At 42.2% G+C, this 18,400-nt stretch overlaps 1 protein-coding gene across 1 annotated transcript; it reads left to right on the top strand.

The window, feature by feature from the left end:
- The first annotated feature begins 302 nt into the window (after positions 1 to 302).
- Positions 303 to 15,576, top strand: LOC138267254 (extracellular calcium-sensing receptor-like). The gene is made up of 6 exons (XM_069216111.1): positions 303 to 547; positions 4,915 to 5,206; positions 7,813 to 8,637; positions 13,176 to 13,400; positions 14,454 to 14,577; positions 14,657 to 15,576. Exons 1-6 carry the CDS (start codon positions 303 to 305, stop codon positions 15,574 to 15,576), a joined length of 2,631 nt encoding a protein of 876 aa, XP_069072212.1.
- Positions 15,577 to 18,400: the final 2,824 nt, after the last annotated feature.

The raw sequence follows: 18,400 nt of genomic DNA, 5'->3' as shown, positions 1-18,400 counted from the left end.
ATCTTTGGACACCAAGGCGTGGTGGATCGATTCGGCTTCTAGAGGTAAAAATCGAAATTAAAAATAAATAAATAAATAAAAATACTACCAAAGCATATTATTATGAAAAAGCCTGCATGTGGGCTAAAATGATACACTTTTGTAAAGAATAATAGTGATGGAGAGAAAGTTGCAAAGGAGAGCAGTTGAACCTGCAACCGCAGCCAATAGCAACATTTCCTCTCTGCTGAAACATAAGCCGTTCTGTGGATTTTCACAACAGGAGTGTAACCAGCAAGACACTTCCTGTCGCCATTGGAAACATGGCCATTCGAGGCCGTATCAGGCCTCTCTACCTGGGAGCTGTTGCCGCCCTTCTCTCCTGCCACTGGCTGCCAGTGTGTGTTTCTCAGAGCGTGATTGACGGATGTCAGCTCCAAAAAGTCAAAGCAAGTGGATTTTCAAGAAATGGAGACATCCTGATTGGTGGCATTTTCTGGGTCCACTTTGCCGCTGGTCAGCAACAAATCACCTTCCAAGAGGAACCAGTGCCAGCATCATGTCACACGTAAGCTCATCACTTGCATTTCTTAGTTCTCCACGATCGAAAATGTCCAAGCAGCTAGATAAAAAAAATATGAATAAAAAGTTGTCCACTTTTTCGGCATGTCAGGGGAAATAAAAAGGCACGGTGGAGGTAGATGGTACAGATGTTTGGAGGTCAGGTGCAGAAACATCCATTTGAAGATATGCAAGACTAGATGGAGGCACACAGAGAATGCTGTGTACATAGTCAGACCTAATATTTTTATGCTACGGATTGTGTAGATAAGAAGTGAAATACACTGCCTTATGGTTATATAGCTAAGAATGAATTGATGTAAAGTATTTGGAAACCACCAATCTATGGCTGCTCAGACAGATTTTTTACTTCTCATCATTTTTTTTGTTGCATGGTTCCTTTCCCCCAATAATATGTAGAACACAAACTATCAATAAGAGAAGCAACACCATTGCAAGCATAATTACAACTATTTTCCATATATATGTAAAGAAAACCAGCGAACAGGTGTTTCACTTATTTTTGTCCTAATCAAGGCATGTATAACTACGTTTTAAAGATCTTGAGTCTGATGTACTAAAACCTATTCTCAAACCAGCACGTGCAATTTTCCCACCATCTGGTTTGAGAATGGGTATGTAATTTGTATTGCATCCTATGTATCATTATGTCCCATCCACAATGTCCATTGGTGGGGGGGGGTCACAAACAACCTGCCTAATTATTAATTAGGCAGGCTGCAATTTATGACTCATTAGGATTGCTGTGAATGCAGGTATGGTAGTCATATAGAGACAGAAAACCACTGTGAAAATTGGGTTGTTTGAGCAGGATAAGCCCTTCTCAAGCAGCAGTCACAATCCTTGTAAGGGTGAACCACACAAGTCACTAAATTGACTTGTGCTCTACCCACTGGGAGCCTGGCACAAACACAGTCAGGTTTAACTTAGAGGCAACATGTAAAGTATTTATGCAATACTCAAACAGCACTACAGTGAGAACATAACACAAGAAAATTCCCACATCAATGTAAAAAAATAGAAAAAAGTTTTAAAAAAATATTTGACACCAAAATGACAAAAATTCCAACCAGTAGAACCAGAGTTATGACTTTTTAAAGTTTTTAGTAAAATCTATGGCCTGAACGATCAAAGCACCAACAGTGATGTGAGACTAGGGCAAAGTCAAAGGTTATGGTTGATCACGATGGAGCACGAGTCAGATACACAAAGTGGATTTAACCAGATCTCCACTTACCTTTGAACTTAGAATAATGTAAAAAAAATGTCTGAGAAGGTAAAGTTCAGTTGGACAAGGCAGTCGGTGGTGTTGGAGCAGTGTCCAAGGAGGAAACATTGTCTTCCGGGTGGTGCTGGATGAAGTCATAGTTAAGATTTCTACATTTGGACTTAGCCTTGTTTTTTAAAATGGAAGATCTCCAGTGGCACAACGCTGCAGGCTGTAGCAGACAAGGGCTCCATGAGGCTGGATACCCTTCCAACAAGAAGTCACTAAACAGGATTTGTTACTGCAGAGAAGAACTTAGTGGAAGTTCCCACAAAGTCAGGTTAACTGAAAATGCACCTTGGGCAGATCATCAAGAGGGTAGGTCCCAGTCTCCACTTGGCCCTTAGAGCATTTTTTGGGAGAAAATTGTCCAAGTCCCATGTTTTGGATTTGGGCTATCTGGGCACCTTTAGCCACACCACCCAAGGTTCTAGGACTGGAGGGGGACCACTGGGTGGGTCACGACTAATCATGCTGGGTCCATATGTGGGATCCAGATTGTTGGAGCTTTTTATGCCCCCTGAGGCTCTCATCTAGAGGCCATCCAAGTAGCCCTTGGAGTCTCTGGTAGTCCTAGGTTCAGGCAGGCATCTCAATACCTGATGGTGCATGGTGCAGGACCCCTTCTGTGCCGCAGCACTTTCCTCCCAGACAATGCCAAGCACATTTTTCACAGCTCATAAAAGGTTGAAAGAGTGGGAATTGCTTGATTTTTGAAAAGGTTAAACTTGCAGGGGCACCTAAATGCGGGACAACTAGCATCACAGAGTGTTTCATTTGCAGATCAAATCTGAAAAATGCAAATGTTTGTCTCCCTAACAGGGGCCCACTCCCCTAGGCCTAGCAATGTATGCCGCCCCCTAGTAACTATGGTGTGGTGCTGAGAGGCCCGGGGAAGTTACCACCACTATCCTATACCTTGCAGCCGTGGTCCAGGTCTGTGAGACCCAGGGGAACTGGGCCCTTTCCCCTATTGCCCATAGTGTAACTTTTGCTTGCGAGGCCCAGGTAAGGGGTGATGTCCACCAAAACCCTGGGCCTTGCAGTGCTACACGATAGTTGTGAGACCACATCTTTGAGAGTGGAATGCAGGGCACTTGGTAGCTGGCCACATTGCCCATGCCTTGCACCAGCCTGCTCGTCTGACTTCAGCAGTGCTTACTTTGAGCCAGTGGGGTGCACCAGCATTTATTCTTTTACATCACGCATTTTCTGTAAGCAAAATACATATATGGGAAAGACGGAGGAAGAGAAGGATGGAAAAGCGTCACAAAGAGAGAAAGTAGAAAACTGCAAGAGTGAGCTGAAGGGTCAGGAAGTGACTGTAAATGGATTAATGAGGCCCAAGATGGCTTTAGGATTAAGCCACCTCAATATTCTGTGCTCGCACATTTAATTGCAGCAGTCGTGTGTTTCACCGGAGAGCTTTGGGCTCAGGCACGTTTTTATTCACAAATTAAGCACTGGACTTCTGACAATCACCTTATGATACAGGCCTTTCACTCACAACCGTCTCAAGCATTCCATGTGTATGGCTGTTGGGTACACGTGTAGCATGTAATGTTGAAATATGTGAAGAGTAATGCCATTGTAAAATTCAAAAATATGCAGCACCACACGCCTCCCTAGCTGAGCTACACGATATAAATGTCAATACAAAACTATATTCAGAAGTCACAACGGAGTGCAGTGGGGGCCAGTAGCTCAGTGAGAATGGTGATCATACTCACGCCAGTCCACAGTAGCTGCTGCTGAATGAGAATCTGGGGATACAGGCATAAGGAAAGGTAGGAGACAGGCGTTAGCGTTGTGTGTGCTGGGCACCTTTGCCTGCTTCACAGATGTTTACTGCGATGATGAAATGACATGCAGATGCGAATGTTGCTTCTTTAAGGATGGCGCGATATCTAAGCCTTGCCATTTCTTGTTTTAAAGTAATGGCATCCTTGAATTCCACTCGCTGTAATTTGGGGGGTGTATAGGTGCAAAGCTTTTTCGCTCGTTTTTAATCTTTACAATGTTTGTTAATTTTGTAAAGTTATAAAGTAGGCAGATTGTGGTACGAGGCAATGTCAAAAGTATGCTAAATGGAGAAAACATTAAGCCTAACAGTCATTTTATGCTTCCTTATGTGAGAAACCCCTTTAAGAGCAGGAAGACGAAGTTGTGTGAAGGTGGGAAAGTCAACAAAGTTTACAAACCTCGCTCAATTCCCTCATCCCAATCCCACTTATCCCCCCAAGACAATAAATAAGGACTTTCAGCCCTACAGATGAAGCCTTTGCTGAAATCTAAACCCCTTCCATCTGTTGGGAAAGGGATTTCAAAGACACCTTGTAACTCTTGTAAACTCATAGAGATTACTGACCTTTGGCCTACATGGGAATCATCATTTTTTCCCATTTTTTGAAAACAACTAATCTTTTGGTATTGGGAAATAATGGTGTATAAAAATATAGATGTGAATGATCTCCCTCAATGCAACAGAAGTAGAACATTTAAAGGCGCACCAAATGGTCAAAATCACAAAAAGCTTCTATCCAGTTCCCTTAGCTCTAACACTTTGGCTACTATTCTGAGTGAGCTGGAGTTTTAGGGTATGAAACTTCACTCGGCCTGATTCACAGTGGGCACGTTTTTTTCACACTTGTTTTTTCTGGGTGTTGGCGAACCATACCATATTTTAAGCCATGCAATTCCGGTTGGTAAAATCCCCTGAGGCAAGCAGAAGGCAAGAATCATTTCCTGTTTTTTTTGGCGGTCCTCTACGCTACTGAGGAAAAAAACGCCTCCTGACGTCCACATATTATTTCCCCTTGCAATGGGGTTTTACGCATAGTTGCAGGTTACTTGGATGGATTTACCACATGGTAACAGTAAAATGGTATGCAATTTTACTGTTACCCCGTGGTGTGCAACTTGTAATCAGGCTCTGAAACTGCTATTTGAAACTATAGTTTTAGTAGTGGATTTGGAAAATAGCAAAACAATGACTTTATGTGATCGTTTTGGCAGCTGAAAACTACAGCTAATAAACATATTACGGTCATTTTTAAATCTGTCTGAAGTCACTCTGCATATTTCAGGTTTGGGTTTCAGAATTACCAGTGGATCCAGGCCATGATTTTTGCCATTGAAGAGATCAACAACAATCCCGAAATTTTACCCAACATCACCTTGGGATTCCAAATTTACGACTCCTGTACAATGCTTCAGCGTTCTCTCAAAGGGACGCTATGGATTCTAGCAGGACAAGAAGAGCCGATTCCAAACTACCGCTGCCAGAGAAGTTTGCCACCAGCAGCCATCATTGGGGATTCCTTATCCACGCGGTCAATTCTTCTTGCGCGGATCCTTGGTCTATACAAGTACCCACAGGTAGGACATGGTAAGACTCACTAGTTAAAGACCCTAAAGCTGAGGTATAGGTTTGAACTTCAGACGTCGACATATAACGAGGGAGAGGACCTTTAACAATCAGTATAACCCAAAGCATAAAGTCCACAAGGCTGTTAGAATGTTCCACCAACTAAGGTAAGAATTTTCTAAATTAAAAAGGGGAAAACAATATACACTAGAATGCTAGGGCAGAAGTTCTATAAAAAACATTATTGGCCCTGACCCACCCCGTTGTTTTCAGTGGAGCTTGAAAAACTCCAATGTTCTACCATAACTGTAGATCATCAGGATGGGTCAATGTGCCGTCTAAGGAGGTAAATGCTTCAAAGAAATAGGGTTCATTAAAGTCTTGAATGGCGACTTTTAAGCAGACTTGGAAAGTGACGAACATGAAATCCTGCATGTGAATTAGACCCAGCGTCCAATGCATGATAGTGAACATCAATTGTTACATCGGAGACCCTTACATTCGGAGTCATTACATCACAGTTCTTACGTATGGGGCAGATTTCAAGGTGGTCAGTTAATTCCGACCCATGCATAACCCCTTGTTTACACATTGGTCGGAATTACAAGTTTGCAGGTATTTAACACATACGATAATTACTGGATGCGATAAATACCTTAAGCTTTGATACATTTCAGCAGGTCAAACCTGTATGTACACTATTTACCCTACTATGAGGATTCTGGTGCCTTAAACACCAAAATCTATATGTTATTCCCTGCAATCTCGTAATAGGTACTATTTATTGCACCCAATAAACAACGTACACAATGTTATCATTATTTATCCGGTGCGCTAAAAAGCACCGACAATCATAATCAGGGCCATAAAGTGGCAGTATATCATGTCATTACATCAGAAGTACCTTTACATTGTATGCCTTTAATTCTCTAGTCCTTTGTTTCACAGGTAAGTAGGTAAGTACTGCTTTTAATCCCTAATAATCTAATGTATTTATTTTAATAATAATTTCGAATATATATATTAATTTATTCAATTTTATACATGTATACTATAGGTATATACATATATACACTTTAGGAGTATATATATATATATATATATATATATATATATATATATATAAAGATTCAACGTTAACATTTTGAAATTAAATTTTATCTTATTAAAAATAATTTTAATATTAATATACCAACATTTTCATTCAAATAAATAGTTAATATTTTAGTTATAAAGTACTTAATTTTGTGTAAATTGCTATGCAGACAGTGAACATTGCAAGGGTGCTGGTGCACCCTGCAGGCTACAGCATTGCCGCCAGCTCGATTGTGAGCTGGAGACAATGCTGTGGCCTGTTTCCCGGTAGTCCAGCATACAGAAACTTAGGTTTACGCCTGCTGACCTAGCTGCAAACTCTTATTAACTCTGGTGGGAAGGTTGCCACGTAGGTGGTGGCCACCCTGTCAGGAGTTTGGCACATGGAGTTTTCCATCCACCAAACTCAAAATCTGACCCTTTGTGCCCAACCATCCACAGGTAGTCTACCAGGCCTGCACATGGCTGAAGGCCATGTGCAGCAGCAATTGGCCTCATGGTCACAAGTTCAAACTTCAGCAGGTCCACCAAGCCTTTCACCCTTCAGGGGTCAATAAAATGAGTACTGTTGGGTAACAATAAACATTTGTTATTTAGAGCCAAGACACCCTTCTGGGTGAACATGCACTTTACAAATACTTATGTTATATTAATACTCCTAATGCACTTACTTAAGATTTAACAACCCTCCTGATGTGCTTCCCTGAGATGTAAAGTCCCTTGAAGTAACACCCCTGATGTAACCGTAGCACGCCCATGATAAGAGTTGGAATGAGATGAAGGGGTACTCACTGTTCCAATGTGCAAGTACTGCAGTCTGGGAACAGGTACAGAGAGTCGTATATATTTCATAATAATGCTGTCCAATGGTCATTTTGGCGATACAAAGAAAAGACAAAGATAAGCACCACCAATTAACATAAATGCCCTGTAGTGGGTGCTTGCATTATCTTAAGCCATATACTGAATCTTATTCATACATATCCTACAGACGTATCAATCAGCATAGAAATTGCACATCCAGTTTTACATCACATTGCTTTCATTAACTGACGTACTTCAAAAAGCTGTCTCTTGTATTTGAGAATTAGGTAATTTTCTCCCCAGTTCTTTCTTCAGACTGTACTTCAGTCTTTTCACCCTACCATGTAGTCCACTATCTCTGAAACTTACTTGCAGACAATGTTGTTTTCTGCTAAGCCTGCATTAATAAGTATGGCATCCTGCTCCAGCTGAATACAAATTGGACACATTTCAAATATTTTACGTTTCACACAAGGCCTGTTTCACACATATTTTTATGTCAGTAGGGGTGACTTACTTCTAACTTATGCCTATATTTCTGTTCTTAAAAAATATTGTATTAGCTTTGCACAGTCTGGGGCTGAGCTGGATCAGCCTCACCCTACTAATCTTCTTGAATGGGACTCATAACTGTGCAGGATTCAGATCACTACTTGATGATATTTTATTAAAAAAGACAGCCTTGTGGTAACAAGTTTTTATTTTTCTTTTGCAAAAGATCAGTTATTTTTCAACAAGTCCACTCCTAAATGACCGGAACCAGTTCCCATCTTTTTTCCGCACCATTCCCAGTGATGACTTTCAGTCCGATGGACTGGCCCAGTTACTGATACACTTTGGATGGACCTGGGTGGGCATTCTAGCTGCAGACGATGACTATGGGCAACAGGGCAGTCAAATAGTACAACAAGAAATAATCAAGGCTGGAGCATGTGTGGCTTTCACAGAGAAAATCCTTCCAAGCCGAGCTGACAAGAATGCTGTTAATATTGTGAAAGTGATCAAAAGCTCAACTGCCAAAGCCATCGTCATCTTCTCTTCAAATGTTTATCTCGTCCCACTCCTAGATGAGGTATTGCGGCAGAATGTGACCGGGATGACCTGGATTGCAAGTGAAGCCTGGGCTACATATTCTCTCCTCTCCATTGAAAAATACTTTGAGATTGTTGTAGGCACTATTGGATTTGCAATCCACAGTGGAGATATGATGGGCTTTCAAGAGTATTTTGTCAGCATTCATCCTTCAACATCTCCAGGGGACACTTTTGTGAGAAATTTCTGGGAAGAAGCTTTTGGTTGCCAGTGGACAAATGAGGAAAACCCATTGATGATCAAGGACAATAAAACCAAGGTTTGCACAGGATCTGAGGACCTAAACAACCCTCTGATCAACAACATGATGGACTTTAGACTGACTTACAATATCTACAATGCAGTGTATGCCACTGCATTGGCTTTAGAAGACCTGAGAAAGTGTCGGCAAAATGGAGGGCCTTTTCATCATGGTATCTGTGCAGACATTTCAGACTTCCATTCATGGCAGGTATATACCATATCAAAGTATATTATCAACTGATGTCATTGTGAATGTACAATACAAAGCAATAGTCAAATTTACCCACACAGAAAAGGTAAAAATGATAATGTGTGTTCATAACAAAAAAGCAGGCAAGTGTGAGCAAATAAGCCCAACAAGCACTGACTGATTGCCGTCAAAAGTTTTCAAGTCCTCACAACAAGTTAATAACTAACATATTATATAGACTCTCAAGACAGCAAATGCAATTTAGCAAAAGAAATGTAGGGTACTGAATTGCAAAGTATGCATGTGTTTATGAAAATGTTGCTGCCTATGCAAGGCAACTATGGTGGTCATTTAGAGTTTGATACAATGGTACATCTGCCATGAAAGAGCACATGCAATGCTCTGGCAAACCCGTGATTCACCCTTTGGAGGAGCGATAACCAAATGGTTTCTAACAACAAAGCTTTATCTTGCACCACTGCCTAAGAAATTAGAGCTGTTGATGACCCATCCGCCACATGATTGGCAGGCCACAGTGATGGTTGCACTGCTCTGCCTAGGACACTGTGACAAACACTCATTTTCCCTATCCCCGATAGAAGACATGACAGTCCCAGGTAGGAGAAATCTCACATTGGCCCCAGGTGGAAGGAGAAAGCTTCATGTGCATCAGGCCATTGGTATTTTGTTCTGCAAGAACAAACTCCTGCTTTGCAAATTTGTTTTTGGAGAGAAAGACTACCCTATTCCTCCCTGCACCCTCTTCTGATCGCCAATCCCTAAAACTACATGTATTACTCCTCTTGTGCTACTATTCACTGTATTGTTTCTATCTATGAACACCATGTCCCTTGCATGTGTATGTGCCCAAATTAATATATGCTGTCACCTCTGAAATACACATCAGCTGGGATTGAGCTTCTCCTTTCTTGGAATTAGCTAGATGTCAGCACTCAGCATAGCAATGGATGGTGTGGCAGTACAACAGTCTAGCAGGACTTCTGGCAGGACATTGTGCTAGAATCAGGGGCGAATCAGAGGCCACTTCATGGGGTTTTTCGAGTTTTTGTTACTGACCATACCCCTGCATTGGGGAATTTATACTTAATCCTGGACCTACCCAGCATACCCCAGTATAACAGTTCAAGCTGAACCAGAATAAACCGGTATGAGAAAGGTACATCAATTCAGACTAAATTGTTTACATTAAACACTCACTGTATGAGCTTCAAACATAGATAACAGGGAACTTGTCTCCTTAGGTGTTTGTCAAAGTCATTGTCTGGATGATTTGAAATTTTCACAAATTTCTTGAAAGATAAGGACATGCAGTATCTGGGTCAAAAGTAGGCAGGCTAATGATTGGGCACAACATTGACACTGGCCTTCAGGTCTTTATGACATATCTGGCTTGTATGTATAAATATGACGTAGTTGAGTCTAATGTATGTATATAATGCTAGAACACATAAGTAAAATCCATGCTCTTGGAAAGGAGATAAAAAATGTATATCCAAAATTAATCCACGACATCAGCATAATCATGAACACATGTGAAATATAAAGTGTGGACAATAGCATGACATCATTTCCACATCTAAGGAAGACTCTGAGGGCAACTCTCTGTATTGATCTAGGATGACTGCAATTGCATAGTTCATGCGCCAAAAGACAGGTTTCACTTGCAGGGCATCCATTTCTCAGAAGGTTAACATCCATCTCTTGCTGCTCTCAAATTCTGAAAGCCACTTATATCTCAGATATTATGCTAGGGTCTCTCAGCATTGTTGCGAAGCTGTGTGTAAGCCTTGGAGATGAGTGCAGGACCACTGCCTGAATGAAAGATATGAACTGCTCTCATGTCTATCAGACACTACAAATCCTTAACGTCTGTTCAAGCACCTGAATTTCTCTTAAGGGTTCATCAGTAAGAAGCAAGCACATACATTGATTGTCACCAATATGTACTTATATTGGTTAACAGAATTTACTTGCTAGACATAGTCCAAATATAGGACCCTAAATGGTATACTGGAGAATGTAAGGGGAATCTGCTTGGATCTTCTGACAGTAGAAGCTTTACTCTGTTGACAAACATCACCTCTGACCTGTGAATATAAGCATAGCCATCAGTAGCAGTGCTGTAGCCTTACTACGGTTGTATCCATCCCAGCAGGAGCAGATACCAGTGCCTTGTGAGTTTTTTGATTAAATGTATTCTGGAAAGTCTAATAGGAATTATCCTGCCTCCTACTTCGGGTGTAGTAACTACAGGAGTGTTATCTGAATGGAGGGTGTAGAAGTATTTGAGAGGAAATCCAACTCAAGGCCTTTCACCCTTCATTGTTGCCTGAATCGCTGTTAGTATATCTGTGTCGATCTTCATTTCAGATCTGATTAAGACCACTAATTTAACAATCTCTACTGCAACCTTTGCTGCTAAGTCTGCTGCACAGATGGCTTTGGCGTGAATCCTGTCACACTAATGGCCTCAAGTGTGCATCAAAAGAACCTTATGTTGTAAAACGGTAACAATTTCAGAGAGCTGTTTATTCTTTTGAATCTTTGAATACATTAAAGTGCCAATGTTTTAAATCTACATTGTAACCTTGCCCACAGAAGGGCGAATCAAACGGTATCAGTGTGGGAACTGATGGGTCAGCTTTCCGCAATGCAAGTACCAAGGCATGAATTGCTGCATATATCTTGAATGCTGGCTACCCCAATCCAGATCATGGAGGAAAAAACATCTCAGTTCTGCACATTGCCAATAAGAATTCAGTAGAACTATTTATTCCAAATGTATTTCGATTCACGAAAATGCTAGGCTCAACATGCTGACATCACCTACCCTTTAACCATAATAACATCATAGGAAGTGCCTTCATATGACCTTTGACCCTGAGTCTGCCCTGGAAGTGATGTCACATGATCTTAACCCTGATGACATTACAATAACTGATGTTGCTGAAGTTCTGTAATAACTGTATAGTTAATAAAAAACACAACAAGGACATACTAGTATTTTAGGTTAGGCATCAAATTTAGATAACACAAACAATCACCCTGATGGGTATCTTTTCACTTGAAAATCCAGTACTGTTGCCATCTTGTCAACTCATCAGCAAGAAGAAAAAACAATAAACAGGTTAGGTTTAGGCCTGGGAAGGACAATAGCAATTAAAACAGGAGTAGGAGTCTACAATATTTATGCCACAAACTGTGATGATTTCATAATCCAAGAGCTAAATTTAGTATTCCAGGACTGATAGAGGATGTGCAAGCATAACACCAAAGTGTCACCTACGCTCACATACATTCGCTCACTCAGACTCATTCACCCTCACTCACAATTGCACCCTCATTTTTTTCACACTCACTTGCACTCATTCATTCTCACTCAAAGTTATTCTCACACAGTCTCACTCGCTTACCCTCACTTGCATGCTAGCATTTTCACTCACACTAAGTTGCACTCACTCTTAGTCTCAGGCCCTCATTCTTACTCCATCTCACTTGTTCTCACTCTTTTTTGTTCACAGTTACACTCCCTGTCACACTCCCACTCATTCTTACTGAAACTCCTTCACACTCTCTTACACTCTCTTATACACATTCTTACTCATTCAGTGTCGCCGATTCTCACTCACAAGCTGTCACTCTTACTTCCACACACTTATTTTCACTCACTCTGACCTACTCATGCTCACTTACTGACACTCACTCATTCTCACTCACTACCTTTCACTTACTTTCAATAACACATAGAGATACCTGGCCTCCACACTATCACCCACACTCACGCACACAACATACATTTAAAACTATTTTTCTTTACTTACCTCAACTGCAAGCGAAGGTCCCATTTCAGATTCTTGTGCTCCATTTTTAATACCTTAATATTGAATAGCAGAATATTATTCATTATTGTTATTATATAACTGAGCAAACACCAAGGATGTTAGAGCACCTATGCCAATAAAGATGAGCCACCCTGTGTCTTTGGAACTGATTTTGCCACCTCAGAGGACGGGGGTCACAAAAGCAGTCCCAGGATTTGCAAGGGAAAAGCCACGGGTTGCAGCTGCAACTCATGGTGCCCCCCTACATTATGTTTATTCATTTTGCTTAATTTGTTTCTAGCACAGCATTTTTTTACTGTGCACACAATACCCTTGCCTGCAGTAGTAGGAGAAGATAGCATCCACAGGCGAATGCTCAGAGGATTTCCCTTTCAAACTGTATGTACATTAAAACATGGTTCAAAGCATGACATCACATTACTTTTTCAGTAAAACTAATGCACATGAAAGAATACACGCACCAGTCACATTTGTATGCTTAAGACAACATATGTTATGAAAAACACCCCACAAATGTCAGCAACAGTCAAAATGTTATGCATCACTGGCCCTATATGCTGCACCAGTGACACATAATCATGACGGCAGCAAGAAAAGAAGAGTGGTTGAAAAGTGCATCCCTAAAAACTGCCAGGACATCAAAAGTAATGGATGTTGCATACTAAATGTCCTCTAACATACCTTTACCTCTAGCTTCTTCATTATGTCAAGAAGGTGCGCTTGCAGAGAGAAGACAAAAAGGCATTTTTTGATGAACATGGCAACCCCCCTGCACGGTATGATATTGTGAACTGGCAGCGGGGTCCAGTGGGCACCATCAAGCACGTGAAGGTGGGCAGCTACGACTCCAGCGCACCTCTTGGGAAGACCCTGAACATCAATGGCAGTGCTGTGCAATGGATCACTGGAAAAAAACAGGTAGGAGATTAACACCTGTAAGGAAGGGGTTTGAGGCACTTCTTCTAAATGACTTATAGGGGCAATTCAGTGCAGAGAAGAAGCAGTTCTCTTTCTTTAGTCACACATTGAAGCCATTACCAACTGCAGGTGTGCTAGAATGTTGTTTCTTTGAAGATGGCACCTGGGGTTAGGAGCTGCATTGTGACATCATTAATGAGATAGCTTTTTCATCTAATGGCAGCCATGATAAAGGATATGATTGTAACAAAAGTAGATTCCTTAAAAGTAGAACCCTCAATGGGAACTGTATATGATCAAGATAGTTTTAGGTTTGAAATAATTAAGAAGAAACGATGACGGACGAAGTGCTGAGCAAATCAATCATTCACCCCCAGTCATAGATCTGGGTTTAATCCATAGTTTTTTTGCTCAGCACACCACCTCAGTTTGAACCCAGCCGAATACAAATCAGTTTGACCCTGTTTCCCATGTTAACAGTGCAGCCCAAAGTGCCAGACCAGGTCCTCCCTGGACCACAAACAAGAACCCTGGGATAGGTTTTAGGGTCATCATCCAGGTTAGCTTGAATCCATTGGCACAGCAAGCACGGGACCCAAGTCTGGGCATCCCCTTCCCACTTAGGGTACAAAAGCAAAAAGAACAGGTGACGGACGGAAAGCTGAACATAGAAAACATTCACCTGGGGTGGCGTGCTGTGCAAACACAACAAATGAAACCCAGATCTGTGTCGGGGTAGGGAAGGCAAAATGTTTGGGTTATTATCACCTTAAGGTTGACAGGTCTAACAAAGAACAAACTATGATCCCCATGGCAATTGTTAGCCAAGTAGCAACTAAGCTTGTGTATAATATATATGTTCTTCAAATCATTCCTATAAACAGGTGGCTTGCAATAGTAGCTGTCGCTTTGTGTTTTCTTTTTATGTCCTCTCTTCTTTATGAACAGAGCCCAGCCCATTAAAGTGGCTGGGCACTTTAATTGCAATTTAAGCAACTGCTCTTGTCTGAATATTCATCTCTTACTCAATGTGACCTTGTTTTCTGTAACTAGTTTCCTGTGTCTGTGTGCAGTCCGAGCTGTCCCACTGGATTTAGAAAGGCTACCATACCAGGGAAGCCCATTTGCTGTTTCCAGTGTGTCCAGTGCTTAGTGGGGGAGATTTCAAACCAAACAGGTAAGAGAAACAGGGCATGTCCGTTTGGCTGGTCAAGAGCAGTGCACTAATGTACTTCTTATTATTTTTTATCCCTCAGATTCCATTGAATGCTTCAAATGCCCTTGGGATCAATGGCCCAATAAGAAAAGCGATCGATGCATCCCAAAGGTCACACAGTTTCTCTCATTTAAGGAAGCTTTTGGGGCCACCCTGGCAGCAACTAGCATTTTGTTATCGGTGATCCCTGCTTTAATCCTTGGACTCTTTCTGTATTACAGAAACACACCTATCGTCAAAGCAAGCAACTCTAACCTTAGCTACCTGCTGCTTATTTCTCTCATCTTGTGCTTTCTCTGTTCTTTGGCTTTCATTGGATATCCCTCAGCCAAAAAATGCCTCTTCCGCCAGGCTGCATTTGGAATCACATTTGCTCTCTGTGTCTCTTGTATTTTGTCTAGAACCATCATGGTGGTAATGGCTTTCAAAGCCACCAAACCCAACAGTGTCTTCAAGAAATGGGTCGGACCTAACCTGTCATATATGATCATAAGCATTGGTACTGGCAGTCAGATTCTTCTATGTGTTTTTTGGTTGCTTCTCAATCCCCCTTTTTCTTTATATAACACTCACTCCCAACCTGGAATTATCATCGCAGAATGCAATGAGGGTTCTCCTGTCGCTTTCTGGTGCATGCTGGGATACCTTGGGCTTCTGGCCTTCATAAGCTTCCTAGTGGCCTTTCTGGCTAGGAAACTGCCTGACAGCTTCAATGAGGCTCAATACATCACTTTCAGCATGCTCGCCTTCCTCAGTGTCTGGCTCTCATTTATTCCAGCCTATCTCAGTACCAAGGGCAAGTACATGGTGGCCATGGAGATTTTTGCTATTTTGTCTTCAACCTTATCTTTAGTTTTCTGTATTTTTTCACCAAAATGCTACATAATAATCTTGAGACCTAAAACAAACACCAAAGAATGTCTAATGGGTCGTAGTGCAGGTCAAACCAAGAAGTTCTAATCTACCTGTTGTAATCAGATTTACATTTTCTTTCATTTTCCGCCATATGTTTCTGACATTGTACATAAACTCTAGGTACTTACACTACCAATAAAAACAATTCTTTTGAAACTCCTTATTTGTATCTTCCATTGTAAGCTTATTGTTGACTTCGCATCTATGTTAAATAGTGTTTACATAGGTACGTGTCTTTTTTTTAATAAGTACTGTGAATTTCTAATTACAACACAGGTTGAACAAAAACACTGTGTATGACAGCTTTACATTCCATTGTCATTCCTGTGATATGCACACATTGTATTATATTGAGGACATATGTGTTCTTGTGGTATCTGTGGTTCTTGTACACGTCTTTATAAGGCTAAATCAAGTTGTACAACTGCTACCCACATTAATCTTTTGTAAAAAGTTCACAATGTTATATGAAATCCGGTCATATCTAACATACTAATGAGCCTATAGGTCTCATATCCTCCATGGCAGCTGTGAAGGATTTTCCTCCATTGATCCTCTGATTTTCAATTCTAAACCAGGCAGACTGCTCAAAGCTATCTTGATTGTAAAACTGCCAATGCCTGGCAGACCTATTTTAATTTGCCGAAAACTTGAAAACTTTGCAAATTTTTTTTAGAATGCATGAATATGACTTGAGGTACAGCGCTTGGGAGCAGCTAAAATTGCAAGTTTCCTGAACTTTGGGGCTTGTGCAATATTGTATGGTATACTCCTGATTCCACCAGTGCAGAGGCACTATTTTTGATAGGTAGCGCTCTAGTGGTTGGAAGTGCTGGCTCGTTCATAGGATAAAAGCAGGAGAAGACGCGGATGTGCAGTCATCTCCTTAGCATCTAAACTGCTTTTTTAACCTCCTCTAAAATGTTGTCTTAATTTGCTGAAAACTTGAAAACCTTGTACTTTAATTAGACTGTATGAATGTAATCTGAATTGGTGTACAGCTCTTGGAAACAGCTAAAAATGCTTTTCCTGAACTTTGGGGCTTGTGCAATATTTTCGGTATACTCCAGATTACACCACCACAGAGGCACCATTTTTGAAAGGTTGCACTCTAATGGTTGGAAGTGTGGGCTCATTTCTAGGATTAAATTGGGAGATGACATGGACACACCAAGGCAAGCCCGTCTGTGCCTGTCTGCGTCCAGACCCCGTCCAGCGCCAGCCATGCTGCTATTGAGGTTAGCAATTCAGCACCTTTGTTAGTTTATGCAATCGTTATGCAAAAGATGAGTTACTTGATCCGTGTGGCGTCATTGGAGCAATTTGTGACATCACAGTGACCTATAAAGGCACCGTCCTGGCATGTGTACATCAATTCTTTTCCTTCCGTGCCCGTGAGCACAGATATGGACTCGAGCTACCCTATGTCTTTTGTGACGGTCCTTTTTTTACCTTTTTGTCAAAGATTTTTTTCAAGTCTATGCAAGAATCTAGGAAGGAATCTAGTCATCTAGGAAGACGGGGTTCAAGCCATGCGGTGCCTTCCTTTGCACCATGTTGGTGATGGACCGCATAAAGCTCTGGTGTTTGGACCAAGACCACAACTCGAAGTCGTGTTCCAACTGCCGGACCAGGGCTTGACAAGCTTTGAGGGAGCAGTTCCTGAACCTCATGACGGCCGAGCAGTCAATGTCAGCCAGCACAGCACCTCGGAGATCACGGTCCCAGTCGAGAAGGAGGTCACGGGACCACTCCAGGAGCCCCAAGTCCTTTTCATCTCACTCAAGATCCTCCGGGCACTCGGGGAAGAGGCACAAGGAGAAGAAGATGTCCATGCGGACTTCAAGTACACCTCGCCTGTCGGCTGACAAGCAAGTAGGAAACGTTGACGTTCTGACCACGCTTCTGCAGAGCCGATGCCAGGGTGGACTTCGAGTCTCCCCCCCTTTCCGGGAGCCAGAGTAACCCCCCTCAACCAAAGGAGTTTTACGAGGCCATACATCTTGTATTTGAGCACGCTGCCCATGCTGGTGTGCCAAGGGCCACTCGGTGTCAGCATAGAGCCCATCAAGTTCCATGCTAGCGGCTTCGGCCTCAGCACTGATGGGGCCTCTTGTATCCGAGATCAGATCTGGAACAATGCCTAGTCCACACAGTCCACCTCCTCCGGCGTCATTCCCTACGTTTATACTCACTATGCCACGAGCGCCCAGCGGTGGCTCAAGCCCCATCCTCATACCTGATGATTCGGAGCCGAAAAGGTGTCGTACGACACTAATTCTGATACCAACAACTCCAACACGGGCCACATCATTGCCTGAGTCTTATTATGATCAACCAGGCATTGGTAAGGAATGGGAGGGATCTCAGGACCCTCTTGAGTATGGATTGGAGCAAATGGACTGGTAAGAGGAGTTAGGAGAAGACAGTGGACTGGACACCTCTCCAGATACTGGCATGCTCTCACTTCCTACTGTGGCTATGGAGGATGGAGCATTTTATGCTATGGTGGTACGTAGGGCAGCTGAGGTCTTGGACCTAGATCCGCCTACGGTGCCAGTCAGGACTAACCTCCTGACTATGGGGCTTCAGCTGGTGTTTTTCACATCAGAACTGATGTTACCCTTTAATGAGGCTCTCACTGAAGTCCTGCTGGGCACGTGGTCCAGACCTAACACAGGGGCTCCTGTAAATAGGACAGTTGACCGCTGCCTACGCCCATCTACAAATGACCCTAGCTTCCTCACTCAACTTCCCACCCCGGAGAGCTTGGTGGTCCAAGCCTCCACTTCCCATGGCGCCTTCCCTTCCACTCCCCCGGATAGGGAATCCAAAAGGCTGGACCAACTTGGGAAGAAGATGTTTTCTT

The sequence above is a fragment of the Pleurodeles waltl genome, chromosome 12 (genome assembly GCF_031143425.1).
Source record: "Pleurodeles waltl isolate 20211129_DDA chromosome 12, aPleWal1.hap1.20221129, whole genome shotgun sequence".
NCBI lineage: Eukaryota > Metazoa > Chordata > Amphibia > Caudata > Salamandridae > Pleurodeles > Pleurodeles waltl.
Note: the sequence above shows the minus strand (reverse complement) of the source record. Positions and strands in the feature narration are given on the sequence as shown.